Genomic DNA, 18,700 nt, shown 5'->3' with positions numbered 1-18,700 from the left:
ATAAAGAATTTTTGGTGAAAAATCGAAAACGGCAAAAGTCGATTTTTTATTAAAAAAAGAATCATAGTTTAAAAAAACTAAATAGAATTATGAGATAAAAGTATCCATTAAACATAGTTAAAAAAAAATCTTTTTATAGTTAGAATAGGTTGGACGTGCCTATCAAAAAAAAAAAAAAATTGAATATGAATGACTCCCTATTAACTCGTTTCTAGGTCATAATCATTTTGTAGGAGAGATGGCCGAGTGGTCGGAGGCGTAGCAGATCTCACAATCCACCCCCTTCGAGACCCATCGTCCTCGCCAACACACCACCCGATATCTAGCTCTAACACCATTTGTAAACAATCAAAGTCTACCAGTAGAAGATATTATCCGAGCTATTACATAGCGCTATCAATCTCAGTAAAAACATCGTTCAAGAAAAATTCACAAACACAGAGCTTAAAACAATAAGAACAAACTAAAACCACTTGTAAATTAACAAACCACCAAAGACGGTTGATGATCCGAACTTAACATCGAATTGAAGTAAAAACAATGAATTTAGGACAGAAAAGAAGACATGGGGGCTGCTTATAATCTATATATATATATATACATACAGAGAGCGATATGGTTAAGAAGAAGCCTTCTTTGGGCGGTAGCGTTTGGCGCAGACAATGTAAACCAGCAAATTCAAGAAGCTCATTCCAGCCAACATCCAGAAGAAGAAATCCAAATGCCCCTCGTTCAAGTTATCAGGTATCCACCCAGCCTGCCCATTTCTTGTTGTCAAGTAAGTTACAATGGTTAGAATGAATGAGCTGAGGTAGTTCCCCAACGCGTTGGTTAACAGAGACAACGCGCTGCACAGACTCCTCATCGCATCGGGCGATTGATCGTAGAAAAACTCGAGCTGCCCGATGAATGTGAACACTTCTGCTGCACCAAGCAAGAAATATTGTGGTATTTGCCACAGAATGCTCAGTGGTACAGCCTCTGGTTTATGCACCAAATCGAGTTCTCTTGCAAGACTCAGTCTTTTGATCTCTACCACGGCTGCAGCTGACATACAAAAAACTGATATGCACAGGCCGATGCCCATCCGCTGTATTTCGGTGAATCCTCGCTCTTTTCCTGTGAGTTTCCTTGCGATTGGGACTATGAATCTATCGTACACAGGAACCCAGAAAATGACGCTTACGACATCGAAGGTCGAGAGAGAGGCTGGAGGAATTTGGAAAGAACCAATGGTCTTGTCCAGCATTGTCCCTTGCTCCACGAATAATGTCGACATTTGGGCGTATACGGCTGCAAAGACAATTCCAGTTGCCCATATGGGGAACATGCGGATAAGAATCTTGAACTCCTCGATCTGTGTTACCGTGCAAAGCCTCCATGGATCCGAGAAGTCGCCACTTTTCAACTCAGCATCGGAGATGACAGCCGCTTTGTCAAGGCATCTGCAGGAAATAACAGTTCAGTTTTTATACATGTATAGCCACTAAGTCGTTTTCTTGTAATTCAATCATAACCAAGTTGTCTGAGCACGTGTCTAGACAAAATGATGTTGTTTCTTACAAAGAATGTCTATACATAAAGTAATGATGTAATAATGCAAGTCCACCGCTAGCAGATATTGGCTGCTTTAGCCTATCACGTATCACAGTCAATCTTATGGTTTTAAAACGCGTCTACTAGGGAGAGGTTTCCAAACCCTAATAAGTAATGCTTCGTTCCCTTCTACAACCGATATGGGATCTCACAATCCACCCCTCTTGGGAGCCAGCGCACCACCCGATGTCTGGCTCTAATACCATTTGTAACATCCCAAGCCCACCACTAGCAGATATTATCCGCTTTAACCCGTTACATATCACTGTCAGCCTCACGGTTTTAAAACACGTCTACTAGGGAGAAGTTTTCACACCATTATAAGGAATGCTACGTTCCCTTCTCCAATCGATGTGGGATCTCACAATCCACTCCCTTGAAGGCCCAGCATCCTCGCTAGCACACTGCCTGGTGTCTGGCTCTAATACCATTTGTAATAACCCAAGCCCACTGCTGGCAGAGATATCGTTCGCTTTGGCCCGTTATGTATCACCGTCAGCCTCACTGTTTTAAAACGTGTCTCATAGGGAGAGGTTTTCACACTCTTATAAGGAACGTTTCGTTCCCCTCTCCAACCAATGTAGGATCTCACAAATGAACATAATTTCTGAGGTCAACGTGCAATAGTAAAGTTGCTAATTGTCCAACCAGACATCAACCGATTAGAACAGGTCGAGATATGCATAGAAAAGCTATCAGAACACTGTCAAATGTATATGTCTCAGCAGGAAATACTACAATATAAGAAGCTAAGGCTAATTACTGTTATAGCAATCATCATTTGAGAGATCCCAATAACACGATATCAGAAGTTGCTTGGGAAACGGGACAAGGAAGATCGGGTCGACTATACATATGCATAAATGTTGAAAGGAAGACAGTTCGTCAATCATTAGAAATCGAATCTCGACGTGAATTCTAGATATTTCGGAAAGCAGCTATGAGATTATATCTCAGGTAGTGAAGAAAGTTACCTCAGTTCATTACTATGTTCGAGCTTACGACTTCCTTCAATGGCAGAACTTTTATCTTGCACCTCATACAGAAGATTACTGTCACCAGGAACCTTTAGATTTCGTTTACGAAAGGACGCAACCAAAACCTGGCACATTCTCGTAATTGGGCTTCCCCCCGGCTTCTGAAATCTGTAGAGCTTTGTGCCAGAAAAGAAACTTATTATAGCAAGTCCCATAAACAATGCAGGGATGCCAAATCCTAGACCCCACCCAGCATTGTCTTGTATCCAAACTAGCAAACTACTTGATATAAGAGCACCAATATTGATAGAAAAGTAAAACCAGTTGAAAAACGAGCCCTTTTTAACCCTTTCAGCAGGATCAGAATCATCAAACTGATCAGCTCCAAAGGATGAAACACATGGCTTGATTCCACCTGTCCCAAGCGCAATCAGATAGAGTCCAAGGAAAAATACAATATACTGAGCAGCAGAAGCCGGGGGGCACATGAACCCGACGCATTCAGCAGGCTTTAGAGCAGGAACCGATGCTGAGAGAGTTAACGTACACATTCCCTGTAAAGAAAAACCTGCATCTTTAGTTGCACGCTAAAAAAGAAAATATTGACGCTGACACACAAGTCGAGTATTCTAATCTACATCAGATGAAACATACAATGAAGTAAATTGTTGAAAAGGCAGCAATTGTCCAATATCTTCCCCAGTAAGCATCGGCCAAGATAGCTCCAATGAGGGGTGTAAGATAACAAGTTCCTTGCCAAGTAGTGACATTTCTAGCAGCTGCAACATTTCCTTGATGTAATTTATTAGTAAGATAAGTGACAAGGTTCGTCGAAATCCCATAGTAGGCCAATCGTTCACAGCCTTCGTTCCCTGTATTACAAATAAGTGGCTCGAAATGTCAAGTAAAGAATAGAAAAGGAAGAAAAAAGAACTCCAAATGGGAAGAACACAAAAATACCTTTCGAGGAAGAATCATGGTAGATTTCATAGATTTGAATTGTCAAGTCTAAGTTAAGGTACTAAAATTAATGTAATTTTACCAAAGCACAGAGAGAAAAAGGATCACCTAGAATGAATGGGCATGCTTTCCAGTTTCCAGTATTTTGTTTGAGAACAGGATTCCCATGGAAGTCAACTGAGCCATCGCCTGTATAGAGTCCATTGCTTTCATTCTACAGAAGGGAACAAAACTTTAAGCATTTGTCGGAGTTAACCTCGGAGTGTTGGATGGATAACATGAGTACCCTCAAACGTTTCTTGAGTACGAAAAATATTAACATGACGTATGCAATATGACATGTTAAGAGAAAAATGTAACTAAAATACTTTTATAATACATATGAAACTATGATGTCTATGTATTATATACGCCAATCATGTGGTGGACTACAAACTGGTTAGCATATTCGTTTCATCAGTTCTGGAATTAGTAATCCAAATGTAATAGCCCACTGCTAGCATATATTGTCCTCTTTGGACCTTCCCTTTCGGATTTCCCCTCAAGATTTTTAAAATATGTTTGCTAGGGAGAGGTTTCACACCCTTATAAAGAATGCTTCGATGTGGGATCTCACAATCCACCCCCTTCGGTGCCCGGCGTCCTTACTGGCACTCGTTCCCCTCTCCATTCGACGTGGGACCTCCAATCCGCTCCCCTTTGGGGCCTAGCCTCCTCGATGGCACACCACACCGCCTGGTGTCCACCCCCCTTTGGGGCTCAGCCTCCTCACCTCCCGGTTCTGCCTCTAATACCATTTGTAAGCTCAAGCCCACCTCTAACAGATATTGTCCTCTTTTTTAGTTTTCCCTTTCAAGCTTCCCCTCAAGGTTTTTAAAACGGAAAGGTTTCCATGTCCTTATAAAGAATGTTCATTCTCCTCTCCAACCGAGGTGGAATCGCACAGAAAAAATAGTCGATGATTGTGCCAACAACTAAGGAAGTTGACATGTGTTGTATCTTATCGAGTTTCACATTCCTTATCCCAAAATCTGAACATCAATATCTTCTTATCCCAATCCATTTAACCTTTTAACCTATCAATGGCCAATCCACCACATACCTAGGGGAAAATCCTCCTACTTAACCAAGAACATCACGTTTAAACACACAACATCCAGCCTGCTTCAAAGGTACAGACACAAGATAAAACTCAAAAAACTGTCAGTTAGAGACTCAAGTTACAATTAACTCAAGTAAAGGATATACGTACACTTGCACAATTCGCATCTAATGTGTTCAAATGGATCAAACCATTGAGCAACCACCCAGATTATCAACTGTATATCACTTTTAGGGAAAGAACAATCCTCCCATAATCAAGCTAAATTAGAAAAGCCTTCAAAATGGTCATGAAACGCTTCAATATTATCAAGACTTGGATGTACATAACGAATCATTCACAGTTGATTATTAATCTTTTTCCTCGTAAACATCGGTCATGAAATCCTAAAATGGGTTAATTACACAAACAATTAATTCGCAAAAACGTCATCCATGTTCTTTTCCATATAGCATGAAGATATTCCTCTACAAATTCAAACGAAAACAGGAAAAAAGTATATGAAATCACGGATGCAGAGTATTTATGAGTACGAGATTCAAGTGATTTACACCCTTTGACCATTCCACAACCAGAAACAGCTAAATTCAGAAAACTCGGAAGATCCAAACAGAAAGAAGGAGAGAGAGAGGGAGAGATTAAACCTGCAAAAGACCCTCTTCCAAGATTGCTCGGTCGTCCTCATGAGAACCCATTTCTCTATTTCTCCGATCAGAAGGTTTCCAATAAAAAGGTGGATAACTTGGAGAAGCAACGTGACTCTCGTATAAATATCAGCACATGGGCGATGCCCAATGGATCATATCAGAATTGGGATTCTTTTTTTCAAAGCTATAATTTATTTTTTTAAAAATATGAACAGAATTTCAAAAGTTTTAATAGTAATTTTTAGATTTTTGTAGCTGGGAAACGAAATAAAAAAATTTGGTGATTGTGACCGCACCCCTAAACGATATGGCTCACATATCTAGAGTGCCTCCTCGACAAATGGGCAATTAGAATTCTTATAATATTTTAATTTTTATAAAGTTTTTAAAAAACACCCATAAAACAGAAAACGAGTGTTTATTCGTTTAATTTTCAAGAACACTACGACAATATCTATCGGAAAAAAGTGTGAATAGATAGAAAAATATAAGTTAAGAATGAAGAATAGAATTGTGATAGATGAAAATATTATTACTCAATAAGTTAAGAATGAAAAATAGAATTGGGACGTTCATATAAACTAACTAAATCTTAAAAATTAAATTAAAATATAGTATTAATCAAATAAAAATATTAATTGATTACGAATATCATATTTCATAAGTAATATATTTTCCAAATATTAATCGAATATCTTTAGTAATTCAAACTAGCAATAAATTGCACTAAATTCTAACCCATTAAACTAAAATTAAAACAATTTTCAAACTAAATATTAACCCGTTATGATATTAATTTCAAGTTCAGAGTTCAAATTAATGAATTTAACTGTTTGTTTGCTTATATTTTCAATTGCAAAAATGATATTCTATGTTGTGACATGAATGAACTGAAACCACATACGAATGAAAGCGGAGGATAGTATGACTAAGAAAGCATTAAAAGAAAATGAAAGTTGCTACCTATACTAATAAGGTGCACTTTCCGTCTTGGTGGCTCAATTATAAAAATTTCATAGTTACGCGTGTTTTGCTTAAAGCATTTTTGGTGGGTGACCTCCCGAAAACTTCCAAGGATGCATGTGAGCGAGAACAAAACATGTTAGAAAGACTCGTGTTGGTCTGTGGAGAAAGTCTTCACTCTTAGAATCGAGGAGTAAGTAACGTGACCACGTCGCACGGGATACAGGAGAATGTCGGAGGTGCTGAATCCGAATTTTGAATCCTGAATATATGGGTCGTTATAATTTATTTCTTGAATCGGGATATGTTTTTCACGAGAAAACATCTTTATTGCTAAAAGTATATCTTTCCAACCTTAGTAGAGAAGAAAACATTTAAAATTAAGATATAAAATGAAGATTATGATGCATATCCAATTTGATACTTAGATTTTGCTCCAAGAGTATAAACTTAAGAAATGTGGCAAATATAACATCTTTGCACGCTAAAATGACACTACACCTTGGTATTGCTTACCAACAAATCCTCGAGTTCATTGGTGCTACTAAATCGAGGTTATAACTTCATCTACTAAATTTAAGAATCAACCAATTAATGTAACAACGATTAAACTAATCTCAATTTTATAGGTCGAGAATAAGTTGATTCTTGCTGGGTCGGGATTTGGTGGACCAATTGGTCGAAGCATGGGAAGGTACAAGCCTTGTCTACGAAGCAAGTTCCAGCTCACTCAAGAATGGGATGACAATAGTATGATTCTTTCTCTACTACTTCATGACAAATGATTGATAGGCACGGATGGTCTGGTCTTCTCTACATTCGGTCAACTCATACCTCTTAGCATGTTAAGTCAACAACACTTTCAAATGTCATTGGTTCCGTCGCATTCGTCAGACAACCTGCCTTTTTAAGAGTATGGGTAGATAGCTTGACACCTGGAGATATAGACGTAGATGATCTTCAGATTCCATGATGGTAAGTTCGATACTAATTAAGAAACTTAGGCTCTTTATTAATTTTAATGATTAGAAAAAACGATGAAGTTCAAGTGTTTAATGAGTTCTCGGGATAAATTTTTTCTATGTCATCTTAGCTTATGAAATAATTGCATGTTTAATTAATTAATTTGTTTACCTAATGTAACGACCCAAGTTTAGGATTCGAATCACGATTCAAAATCTAAATTTGGCATGGGTCTAAAGCGTGTTTACCATGCAACTAGGAGGACCACATTGCTCTAAACTGTATAGCTAGGGGAATTGAGAACCGAGTTAATCCACCGAGACCACCAGATGGAATTGACAAACCTATGTGGACTCCTTTTCAAGCAAGGGCATACGCGTCCACCAGTAGGGACGCCGAAAATCTGACACAGTGGTGACAGGTACACTATTAGTCCTGGGATCGTATGCTTTAACATTATTTGATTCAGGCTCTACGCGTTCCTTTATATCTGTTTCGTTTGTTAGACAAACAGGGTTTGAGCTAGAACCCTTATTGCATGCATTAGTCATTAGTACCCTAGTGGGATAGACTTAGTTGCTAAGGATAGAGTAAGAGATGGACAAGTAATCGTAGGAGAACGAACCTTACACGTAGACCATCCAGATCCAGTTTTGAGTTCAAGGGTACATGTGTTGGAGTTACCTCGAAAGTAGTCTCGATGGTGAAGACTAAGAGGTTGGTCCAACAAGGAGGTTGGGTCATATTAGCAACTGTAGTACATGTAAAAGGAAAAGAAAAGACCTTAGATACGATACCCATCGTGAGTTTCTCAGATGTCTTCCCGGAAGATCTACCGGGAATACTCAATTCCCAAGTTATAGATTTTGGCATTGAACTTAAGCTAGGAACTAGACCTATTTCTAAAAACCCTTCCCATATAGCACTAGTGGAGTTAAAGGAACTCAAGGTGCAATTATAAGACTTACTAGACACATGCTTCATCCGCCCTAGAGTATCTCCTTGGAGTGCGCAGATATTATTTATTAAGAAGAAAGATGACTCGATGCATGTGTGTAGTGACTACAAAGAACTAAATAAGAGGACAATAAAGAACCAGTACCCACTTCATCGTATAGAAGATTTGTTCGACCAAATCAGAGAAACAACAATACTCCAAGATAGATCTTCAGTCAGGCTACATGAGATTAAGATTAAAGAAGAATATGTGTCTGAAGACCGCATTCAGAACAAAGTACGACTACTATGAGTTTGTGGTGATGTCGTTTAGTCTCACTAACACCCCCAACAGTATTCATAGAGTTAATGAACCGAATATCAAAAGAGTGTCTCAACACGTTTGTCATCGTGTTCATAAACGACATCCTAGTGTACTCAAATATAGATCAAGAGCACAAATAGCATCTTCCCAACCTTTCGTTTTGGAATTTTTTTGATTTTTTAGATCCAACCTAATAATTTTAATCTAATTTTTTAAAGATTGGGAATACATATGCATGGAGTTTTAATTTTAAAATGAAGTTACTTAATTGTTCCATTTAAGAACTCATTACATTACCATAAGAGGAAAAAGGAAATTACAATACAACTCATATAAACTTCAATCTCAAAATTTCATAAATGGAAAGAAAAAAATGTTATTTTCTTTTGATTGGATTTAAACCCATCGAAAATTGCAGAGTGTCCTCTTTCTTATTTGGCAATGACTGTTACTGAAGGACCAGCTTGAGTCTCAGCAAGCTTCATCTTCCTAGCCATGGTTATATTCCTCCAATAACTCGCTATCTCCCTCCCTGCTTCCTCTGCCTTCTCCTTGTTCCCATCTTCCAAGCTTCTCGATTTTCCACCGTTCTTGGGTGGCAGAGTATCAAGCTCCGCCAACACTTTCACGATATCAAGCACCAGCCGCTCTGCTAGCGTGCGCGAGAAGTCTTCTCTGATCACCACGCGAAGAACCGACACATGCTTCGCCCCCTCTGGCATTGGGTATGCCGGTACGATCCACCCGAACCGTCGCAGCATTTCCGACACCTCGAATTCGTCGTGCCGGCTTCTGTCTTTCAGAGAGAATGCCACCACTGGCACCCCCATGTCCTTCGACGCTATGCTGAACCTTCCTGTGTTTTCCAGCCCCTCCTTCAGCACCATTGCGTTGTCGTGACAATTCTGCATCACGTTCTGGTACCCCTGTTGTTCATTATATTATATACCCATTATCATTATCACCCAAATTCATTAACAAATCCAATGTTTTGACACGGAATCGAACCCATCTCTTACCTCGAAACCCAAGCGGATTAGTTGGTAATACTGAGCGATGATTTGGCTAGACCCTGAAAGCGGATTGATGGGGAAATTATTAGACAGTTCATGGGGCGGAATTGGAATTTGATTAGAGAAATTGGGATGATCTTACCTTTGGAGAAGTTGAGAGTGAAGGTGGGCTGATCCGCTCCGAGGTAATTTATGTGGAAAATCAGCTCTTCAGGCAAATCCTCTTTGGTTCTCCAAATGACCCATCCAATTCCGGCGTAGACAAGCCCATATTTGTGCCCACTCACATTGATGCTCTTCACCAACGGAAGCCGGAAGTCCCATTCGAGGTCTGGATACAAAAACGGCGCTATGAATCCACCGCTGGCAGCATCCACATGAATGGGAGTATCCCATCCTGTTTTCTTGTTCTTCTCCACCAACAAATCATTCAACAGCTTCACATCTTCGAATTCCCCATTGTAAGTCGACCCCAAAATGGCAGCGACGCAGATGGTGTTCTCATCCACCATCTCCACCGCCTTCACAGGGTCCATCACGTAATACCCTTCTCTCACCTTCACTTCCTTCAGCTCCACTTCAAAGTACCTCGCGAATTTCTCCCAACAAACCTGAACATTCGCCCCTGTCACGATATTCGGCTTATCATAAGGCTTCCCCTCTGCTTTCCGCTTGTTCTGCCACTTCCTCTTGAAGGCCAATCCCGCCAACATGATGGCCTCCGAGGATCCCACCGTGCCAACTCCAACCGCCGTGTCGGAGTCTCCCAAGGGAGCGTTAAAGAGATGGGCAATCATATTGACACATCGATTCTGAAGCTCGGTGGTGACAGGGTACTCGTCCATATCGACGTAGTTCTTGTTGACAGAGTCCATAATCAGCTTATCGCACTCGGGCTCCATCCAAGTGGTGACGAAGGAAGCCAAATTGAGCCTGGGGTTGCCATCGAGCATGAGCTCGTCGTTGATGATCTGAAAAGCAGCCTCCTTGGGCATGGAGTTTTCCGGCATGGTGAACCTTGGAGCAGAGTCCCGCACATAGCGAGAGGCAAAGGTGGAATGAACAGAGACATCCGACTCTGAGAAAGTTTTGGAGAGCACCATTGTTGGGTATTGTATGAATTTGAAAGAGAAAGATGAAAATTGTATAGAAATGGATGGAGAAAGATGAAAAGAGAGGGTGGGTTTTATAGTACAAAAAGTGTGGAGACTCGACCTCTGGTTCCTTGCCTTTGGAAACACAGCAGAAAGGTCACAATTAAATTATTAAATAACTGACCGGGTCAAATTTTGTTGGTTGAAATACCATTTATGTCCTTTTACCAAATTATTCTCCTTTATTTATTTATTTTTATTTTTTAAAATACCCAACTTATTCAATTTCCAAGCACTTTCAAGTATTGGTTAAATACCAAAAATACCCGAAGAAACACTTTAATCATTTTAATTATGTGATTACTTCACAAAATAAATTAGAAATTGAATTATAAATTAAATTTAATGGGACTTGGAAGTGTTCAAAATGTAGATTATATTGTGAATTGAGTTTAAATAAATAAAAAAAATTAATAGATTCGACTGATACAATTATATATACATGTATTTATTTAATTTTTTAATTTAAAATTTTAATATCATCATAAATACTATATATATACGTCATAGGGTTTAAATTATAATTTCAATTTAATTTCTAGAATCAATATTAATAATAATTAAAAAAAAAAAGAAAAAAAAAAAAGAGAGAGAGATCTAGAATCAATTCAACACCCTGACTTGAAGTTCAAGAAATCACCCAGCTTGACCATTGGATTTGGCAATAGCGAGTGGGGCCCACAAACCCGAAGAATCTGGGGTGGGTTATAGAAATATGGTTTTCTTTGAGGGCACCACAGCAAATCCGTCAAACCAGTCATTGTTGACCGTACAATTTGAAGAATTCCGGTTTGGCAAGCATGTTGTTTTGATTGTCTGATTTGGAAGGACACAACTTTTTCTGGTGGCGGTTTTATTGACCCTAACAATTCCCATTTTCCACATTTATATTTATATATTTATATTTTACCAACCTTTTTCGATAATATATTTTTAAAATAAAATACTAGCGGTTTACATCTAAAATTAATGGTAGGTATATTTAAAAAAATTTAAAATTCACGAGTATTTTTTAAACAAAGTGCAAATTCACAAATATATATTTTTTAATTTATTCTAAATAGGATCCAAATTAAGTAATATTATTAATATATATTATATGAACATAATACAAGCTTCTAAAATGAAAGAATAATTTCTAAATATGCTGGTTTCCATTTCCAAGTAAGTTGTTATTAAAATCTCAAAAGAAAAGAAAAAAAAAATCTTTGATATTTATGCCAATTTCCATTCAATTTCCATCACCTACACTCTAGGGTTGGTATGAATAGCATTTCTAGTCATTCATGCTTTCACACGAAGTATTCGAGAACAATCTCGTTTATCAGGAATATTTTAAATATTCTAGAGAGATGAAATAATCTTTTTAAATCTTTGTTATTATGCTTTCATATTGAAGTAGCGATTTACAAGAATCATTTAGAAAGTTCGTAAAATATCTTTCACTCTAATTAATTTTTTGGGTATGTACTCGTTACATATCGTGTACGCTCAAATGCCATCTGAAAAGATAGAACATTACAAATGAGTAAATGTTTATTTAGTATCTCGCTTGTCTGTTCTTAATCATCCGTAAATCATGTTTTGAGTTCTTATACCACGTGCCCAACTTATAGAATTTCCATAGAGCATAGACAATTTTCAGTTAGCTCATCTAGATTGTTTCATACCTTTATAATGAATGTTTTATTTTAGTTTATCTTAGTTCTTAAGTAAAGATATCATAAACTAATTTTATTAAATTAATTCTAATTTTCGAACTAAATTCACAATTTAATCTATTGACGTTTATATTTAAAATAATTAAAGCGAATTAGATTCATCGTGTCCAAATTTAATTGGCTGGGTTGGTCAAAAACGCGGATAATTGAGGTCCCTGCCCGGCTGCCCGTATCTTTCGTTGACTTATACTATTCATATTTAAAATAATTAAGCGAATTAGATTCGCCGCGTCCAACTTTGATTTACTGGGACGTGGAGAATTGAGATTCCTTGATGCCCTGCCCGGCTGCCCGTATCTTTATGTTGACTTTCATATCCTTTTGACTTTTCTCTTCAACTCAATAAATTTGCTAATTTATTTAGCATTCAAAATAGTTGATTTTCTTTTTTTCCCCATTTTTCTCTGATTTTTTTTTAAAGGAAGCACCCGATTTCAAACCATTATTTTATTAGTTTTCGTAATTGGGTTAGACTAAATTTATGGGTTTTTTTTTTCTTTCAAAAAATAAATTATTTTAATTTGTTGAATCTCTTCTTATTGAAAAAAAAAAAAACAATTTTTAATAATCTTAATAATAATTTATTAACTTAATAATAGTAATCCATATATATTTTTATTTAATATGATAATTATTTACATATTTTATTTATTTTTTGGTTAATTATAACTTGGTTACTACTTTTAAATATTTGATGTAAAAAATAAAATCTTAATTCTTTCTTAATTTTTTGGTGGAGAAATGGGTTTTCAAATTAACAAGTTGGCATGTTATTTATACGATTAGACAAAGTTTTAGAGGTGAATTAATATAATTAATAAACGTAAAGACGTGTGAATAATTAATGTTTGAAATGAATTAATAATTATGAATACCAGAATTATCATAAACTTAGAATTTTTAATTTTTTTTAGATGATTGGAAGTTTGGAATGCCAAACCTATGGGCAAATTTAGTTAAACTTTGTATTTTCTCTAAATATAGAAATACCACCAAACTTTTAAGTTTCAATAATGCTAATTTTATTTTTAAAATAATATTCTTTAAATATAATAGTGTTTCAAAAACATTTTTAACAAAAAAATATTCTAAAAAGGTTCAAAAATATCTGGTTATTACTATATTTAAAAAATACTCTTTACTATTATATAAAAAAGTTAAAAAAATTATTACAGTCTATATATATATATGAATGAAAATGATTTATGGACACCTCGTAAATTTATCTCTAAACTTTTTAATGTTATCCTTGAAAGTTTAAGTATATTTTGAAACGTGGATGGTTTTGAATTTATATTTTTTTAATTTTTTTTTTTAAATCGAACCAAAATACAAAAGGAATTAAGCCATGTCGACCTCACAGAGGGGCATGCAGCCTACCTACATGTCCTTTAAAATCAAATTTAAAAAAAAATCTCCCTCACGAGCTCTCGTAACTTTGTTTTGGGTTTCTCAGAGGCTTCATGCTAATGAACATGTATTCATTTACTTATAAACTCATGATCATTCCCTAAATTAGCCAATGTGGGACTCAGTTCTAACAATCTTCTACAAAACATGCCCATTGAGTTCAAAGGTGAGAAAACGGTAGAAAATAAAAATTACAACATCAAGAACGATTATAATAGAAGACGAAGCATTAAAAATCAAACCGAAGCCACCCAATACCTATTGGCTAAGGGTGGCTAGCACTTGTTGGTTGTGATCGATTAGACTACGATCGATAGTCCATCTTAGAAAGCCTAGTGGTTGGAGATACGGAAAGAGATAGGATCATCCAAGATAACATCCAGAAGACACGAGGAATTGAAAAATTAGATGAAACTCTTCTTCACTTTGATAGAAGGAATCCTACATTGGTCCACAAAATTGAAAAGATATTTTGATCGGTTTCTTAAAAAAATTGATATCAACTTTTATCACCCAGTTCTTAGGAGAAAGAGACCAATACAAACCGCAGAACTTGTCGACAAAAAAGCAAGAGCCAAAAGAGGATTTGTACGAACATATTGTACGGCTTCAATAATGAAACTCGATCATATCAAAAGATACTTTAACGGAACAACATTAATTATCATAATAAATGAATTAGAAGAAGAACGCTTTTGATTCGTACGCAAGAAACCATCTAACACTTTGTGTTAAATTCATAAGGAGAGGAATTATTCAAGTAAGACATGTTTTTTTTTTTTTTTTTTTTTTTTTGTAAGAATTAAAAATTCAAGAGTTGAAAAGTACGAACATTGACTAAGAAAATATTTGGAAAAAAAAAAAAAAAACATGTAAAAGAAGCGTCAAATAAAACCTCCACCGGGAAAGAACTGTCATCTTCAAATCAAGCATAATCCAAAAACAATAAGCTCCAAATTTCGAATTTTAAAATGCATGGTTAAACCGCTACGCTCTTTGACCAATCACCATTGCTCTGCTTGTTCCTGCCTCCCCTGCTTGATTCTCCACTTTTTGTACTATAAAACCCGCCCCTCTCTATTCATCTTTCTCCACCAATTTCCATACAATTTTCATCTTTCTCTTTCAAATTCATACAATACCCAAAAATGGTGCTTCCCAAGACTTTCTCTGAATCGGACGTCTCTGTCCATTCCACCTTTGCCTCTCGCTATGTGCGGGACTCTGCTCCAAGATTCACCATGCCCCAAAACTCCATGCCCAAGGAGGCTGCTTTTCAGATCATCAACGACGAGCTCATGCTCGATGGCAACCCCAGGCTCAATTTGGCTTCCTTCGTCACCACCTGGATGGAGCCCGAGTGCAATAAGCTGATTATGGACTCTGTCAACAAGAACTACGTCGATATGGACGAGTACCCTGTCACCACCGAGCTTCAGAACCGATGTGTCAATATGATTGCCCATCTCTTCAACGCTCCCTTGGGAGACTCCGACACGGCGGTTGGAGTTGGCACGGTGGGATCCTCGGAGGCCATCATGTTGGCGGGATTGGCCTTCAAGAGGAAGTGGCAGAACAAGCGGAAAGCAGAGGGGAAGCCTTATGATAAGCCGAATATCGTGACAGGGGCGAATGTTCAGGTTTGTTGGGAGAAATTCGCGAGGTACTTTGAAGTGGAGCTGAAGGAAGTGAAGGTGAGAGAAGGGTATTACGTGATGGACCCTGTGAAGGCGGTGGAGATGGTGGATGAGAACACCATCTGCGTCGCTGCCATTTTGGGGTCGACTTACAATGGGGAATTCGAAGATGTGAAGCTGTTGAATGATTTGTTGGTGGAGAAGAACAAGAAAACAGGATGGGATACTCCCATTCATGTGGATGCTGCCAGCGGTGGATTCATAGCGCCGTTTTTGTATCCAGACCTCGAATGGGACTTCCGGCTTCCGTTGGTGAAGAGCATCAATGTGAGTGGGCACAAATATGGGCTTGTCTACGCCGGAATTGGATGGGTCATTTGGAGAACCAAAGAGGATTTGCCTGAAGAGCTGATTTTCCACATAAATTACCTCGGAGCGGATCAGCCCACCTTCACTCTCAACTTCTCCAAAGGTAAGATCATCCCAATTTCTCTAATCAAATTCCAATTCCGCCCCATGAACTGTCTAATAATTTCCCCATCAATCCGCTTTCAGGGTCTAGCCAAATCATCGCTCAGTATTACCAACTAATCCGCTTGGGTTTCGAGGTAAGAGATGGGTTCGATTCCGTGTCAAAACATTGGATTTGTTAATGAATTTGGGTGATAATGATAATGGGTATATAATATAATGAACAACAGGGGTACCAGAACGTGATGCAGAATTGTCACGACAACGCAATGGTGCTGAAGGAGGGGCTGGAAAACACAGGAAGGTTCAGCATAGCGTCGAAGGACATGGGGGTGCCAGTGGTGGCATTCTCTCTGAAAGACAGAAGCCGGCACGACGAATTCGAGGTGTCGGAAATGCTGCGACGGTTCGGGTGGATCGTACCGGCATACCCAATGCCAGAGGGGGCGAAGCATGTGTCGGTTCTTCGCGTGGTGATCAGAGAAGACTTCTCGCGCACGCTAGCAGAGCGGCTGGTGCTTGATATCATCAAAGTGTTAGCCGAGCTTGATACTCTGCCACCGAAGAACAGTGGAAAATCGACAAGCTTAGAAGACGGCAAAAAAGAGAAGGCAAAGGAAACAGAGAGGGAAATAGCAAGTTATTGGAGGAATATAACTAAGGCTAGGAAGATCAAGCTTGCAGCAAATCAAGCTGGTCCTTCCGTTACCGTAATTGCCAAATGAGAAGATCATAGTTGCTAAGGATATAAGTTTCTTTCATTATTATTATTATTTTTGTTCTAAATTTTTAAAGGTTTGACCTTCATTTCACTATATTTATGTCACAAGATTTGAAATAGAATAATATATATATATTTTAAATTCTTTTGAGCAAATCATATTTAAGTTTGAGAATAAATATTTAAAATAAAGAAAGATGATTTAAAAAGAAAAAAAAAAACAAACAAAAAACAGGTTGGTGGCACATTGGAGCAACAAATCAGCGGTTAAAAGTTAATTTAATATTTTGTTTAATTAATTTATGTATGTGGTACTCATAGAATGATGTTTATTATTTCATTTTAAATAATTAATTATTATTAACTTAAATTTTAATTTTTTTTTTTATAAATCTTAATAATTATCTAAAAATAAATGATTTGAATAAAATTCTAAAAACTTCAAATTGTATATATATATTGTCCCACTTATAATTCAAAAATCAAATAATGTATATGTGAGTGTAAAATATATTAAATAAGATATAATTATAAATCTTTTACCATTAAATTGTTTAGATATTAATATTAATAATTATTCTCAAATAAATGATTTTAACAAAATTGTACAAAAAAATTTAATCGTAAATAATTAGTACATCATCAAATCGAATAATTAATTATACATGTTATTGTTTCTAATTGTGGGTTTAAGATCAATTAGATGTTATTTAGCTGATAATTAAGCATGAATTTGTATTAATATTTAACTTATGAAAAATTTGGGTGTTTGTTTAGATGTAAATAGGGGGAAGATAGTCAGTCCTCCTAGTCCATGTTATTTTCATTCTATTAGAAATCACGAATTTCTACAATCATATGATATTGTCAAATTTATGAACTTAACCTTAGTACTTCACGAACTTGAATGTAGCACATGCACCGACGGGAAAGTGTGGTCACTGTTGCCACCTCCCCCTCTTTTATTCTCATAATTTGGATAATCCGACAGACTAAACTTCGCCGTCTCATTCAGAAGCAGCCCCTCCTTTTTGGCCAATTCCTCAATCTCCCATTCATAATAAGGATATGAGATCTTGTGGGTTATGTGAATTTCACCTTTATCACTCATCAATTTCCTTGCTTCCCTAAGAAATCCTCTCACAAGATGTTGGTGGAGTCTATCAAAACAAGTAATCACAAACACCCGTCAATCAATCGTACCCGAATCATCTGAATGATGGTGAAAATTCTCTATTTATAACAATTTGCATAATTAAATAAATATAAGTTAAAAAGGAAGAGGTTTACTTAATTTGAATAGCGTCGGTTTCTCGAAAAGAAAACCCTGCATGCGGGAAGTTGAATACTATACGATCAAATTCCTTGTAGCAGAGGCTGCAGTGTTGGCTCATCGCTGTCGCATCCACTTCATGCAACACCGTGCCACCAAGCAGCCTCAACGCTTCTAAGTTGGCAGCCTCACGACTGTACTTACGCAGCAACACCTCTATTGAAGATTATTGGAAGGAAGTATCACATTAGCTAATTTAGGAAATGATCATAGTTTATAAATAAATAATACATTTCCAATAGCACAAAGCCATAAGCTTATATTCAAAATGGACAGCATTGAACATCACTCGTTGTTTGCCAAAAGCAGAACAAATGTGCTCACAACACCATGAACGGAATTACACAAAGAGACACTAAGATATTTACGTGGTTCAGAGAGAAGAAATTTCCCTACCTCCACTGATAGCAACCAATCACTAATAAAACAAAGCGTTACGAGTAAATACCTCACTATCACACTACAAAAACTCTCACCGACATGTCACTAAAGAAATACAATATGACACTCTAAACTTTCCCAAATCTCGATATCAAATTCAGATACCAAATCCCTATATATATAACTAAATCTGATATGACTAAATCTAATCCAAATATCCAAATCAAATCAAAACTTATGACAATTTACAACATGACTACCGTTCGAGTCGAGGGAAGTGGCAACCATGTTGGCAGCAGAGGCAAAGGCTTTGGCCAAGCATGCCGAGAAGGAGAAGTCGCCTTCTCCAACCAGAAGTATGGTATGGGAGCTTTTGTAATGCATTATGGT

General features: G+C 37.1%; 3 protein-coding genes and 1 pseudogene across 3 annotated transcripts; 1 reads left to right on the top strand and 3 right to left on the bottom strand.

Moving 5' to 3' along the window:
• Positions 1-453: 453 nt before the first annotated feature.
• LOC111803472 (protein NRT1/ PTR FAMILY 8.3) lies at positions 454-5,441 on the bottom strand. Its single transcript, XM_023687890.2, has 5 exons — positions 5,280-5,441; positions 3,642-3,747; positions 3,228-3,445; positions 2,571-3,127; positions 454-1,445 (listed from the first exon to the last, which is right to left on the bottom strand). The coding sequence occupies exons 1-5, from the start codon at positions 5,328-5,330 to the stop codon at positions 620-622; spliced, it is 1,758 nt and encodes a 585-aa protein (XP_023543658.1). The 5' UTR covers positions 5,331-5,441; the 3' UTR covers positions 454-619.
• Positions 5,442-8,729: 3,288 nt separating this feature from the next.
• On the bottom strand, positions 8,730-10,690 carry LOC111786190 (glutamate decarboxylase 4-like). Its single transcript, XM_023666553.2, has 3 exons — positions 9,625-10,690; positions 9,489-9,541; positions 8,730-9,395 (listed from the first exon to the last, which is right to left on the bottom strand). Exons 1-3 carry the CDS (start codon positions 10,583-10,585, stop codon positions 8,901-8,903), a joined length of 1,509 nt encoding a protein of 502 aa, XP_023522321.2. The 5' UTR covers positions 10,586-10,690; the 3' UTR covers positions 8,730-8,900.
• A 4,157-nt stretch (positions 10,691-14,847) lies between these two features.
• Positions 14,848-16,738, top strand: LOC111786165 (glutamate decarboxylase 4-like). The gene is made up of 3 exons (XM_023666503.2): positions 14,848-15,876; positions 15,960-16,012; positions 16,106-16,738. Exons 1-3 carry the CDS (start codon positions 14,916-14,918, stop codon positions 16,598-16,600), a joined length of 1,509 nt encoding a protein of 502 aa, XP_023522271.2. The 5' UTR covers positions 14,848-14,915; the 3' UTR covers positions 16,601-16,738.
• Positions 16,739-17,491: 753 nt separating this feature from the next.
• Positions 17,492-18,700, bottom strand: LOC111801642 (uncharacterized protein At4g26485 pseudogene; annotated as a pseudogene).

Source organism: Cucurbita pepo, chromosome 1, assembly GCF_057944985.1.
Source record: "Cucurbita pepo subsp. pepo isolate OVF chromosome 1, ASM5794498v1, whole genome shotgun sequence".
NCBI lineage: Eukaryota > Viridiplantae > Streptophyta > Magnoliopsida > Cucurbitales > Cucurbitaceae > Cucurbita > Cucurbita pepo.
The sequence above is the reverse complement of the archived record's forward strand: the minus strand, read 5'-3'. Positions and strand labels throughout refer to the sequence as shown.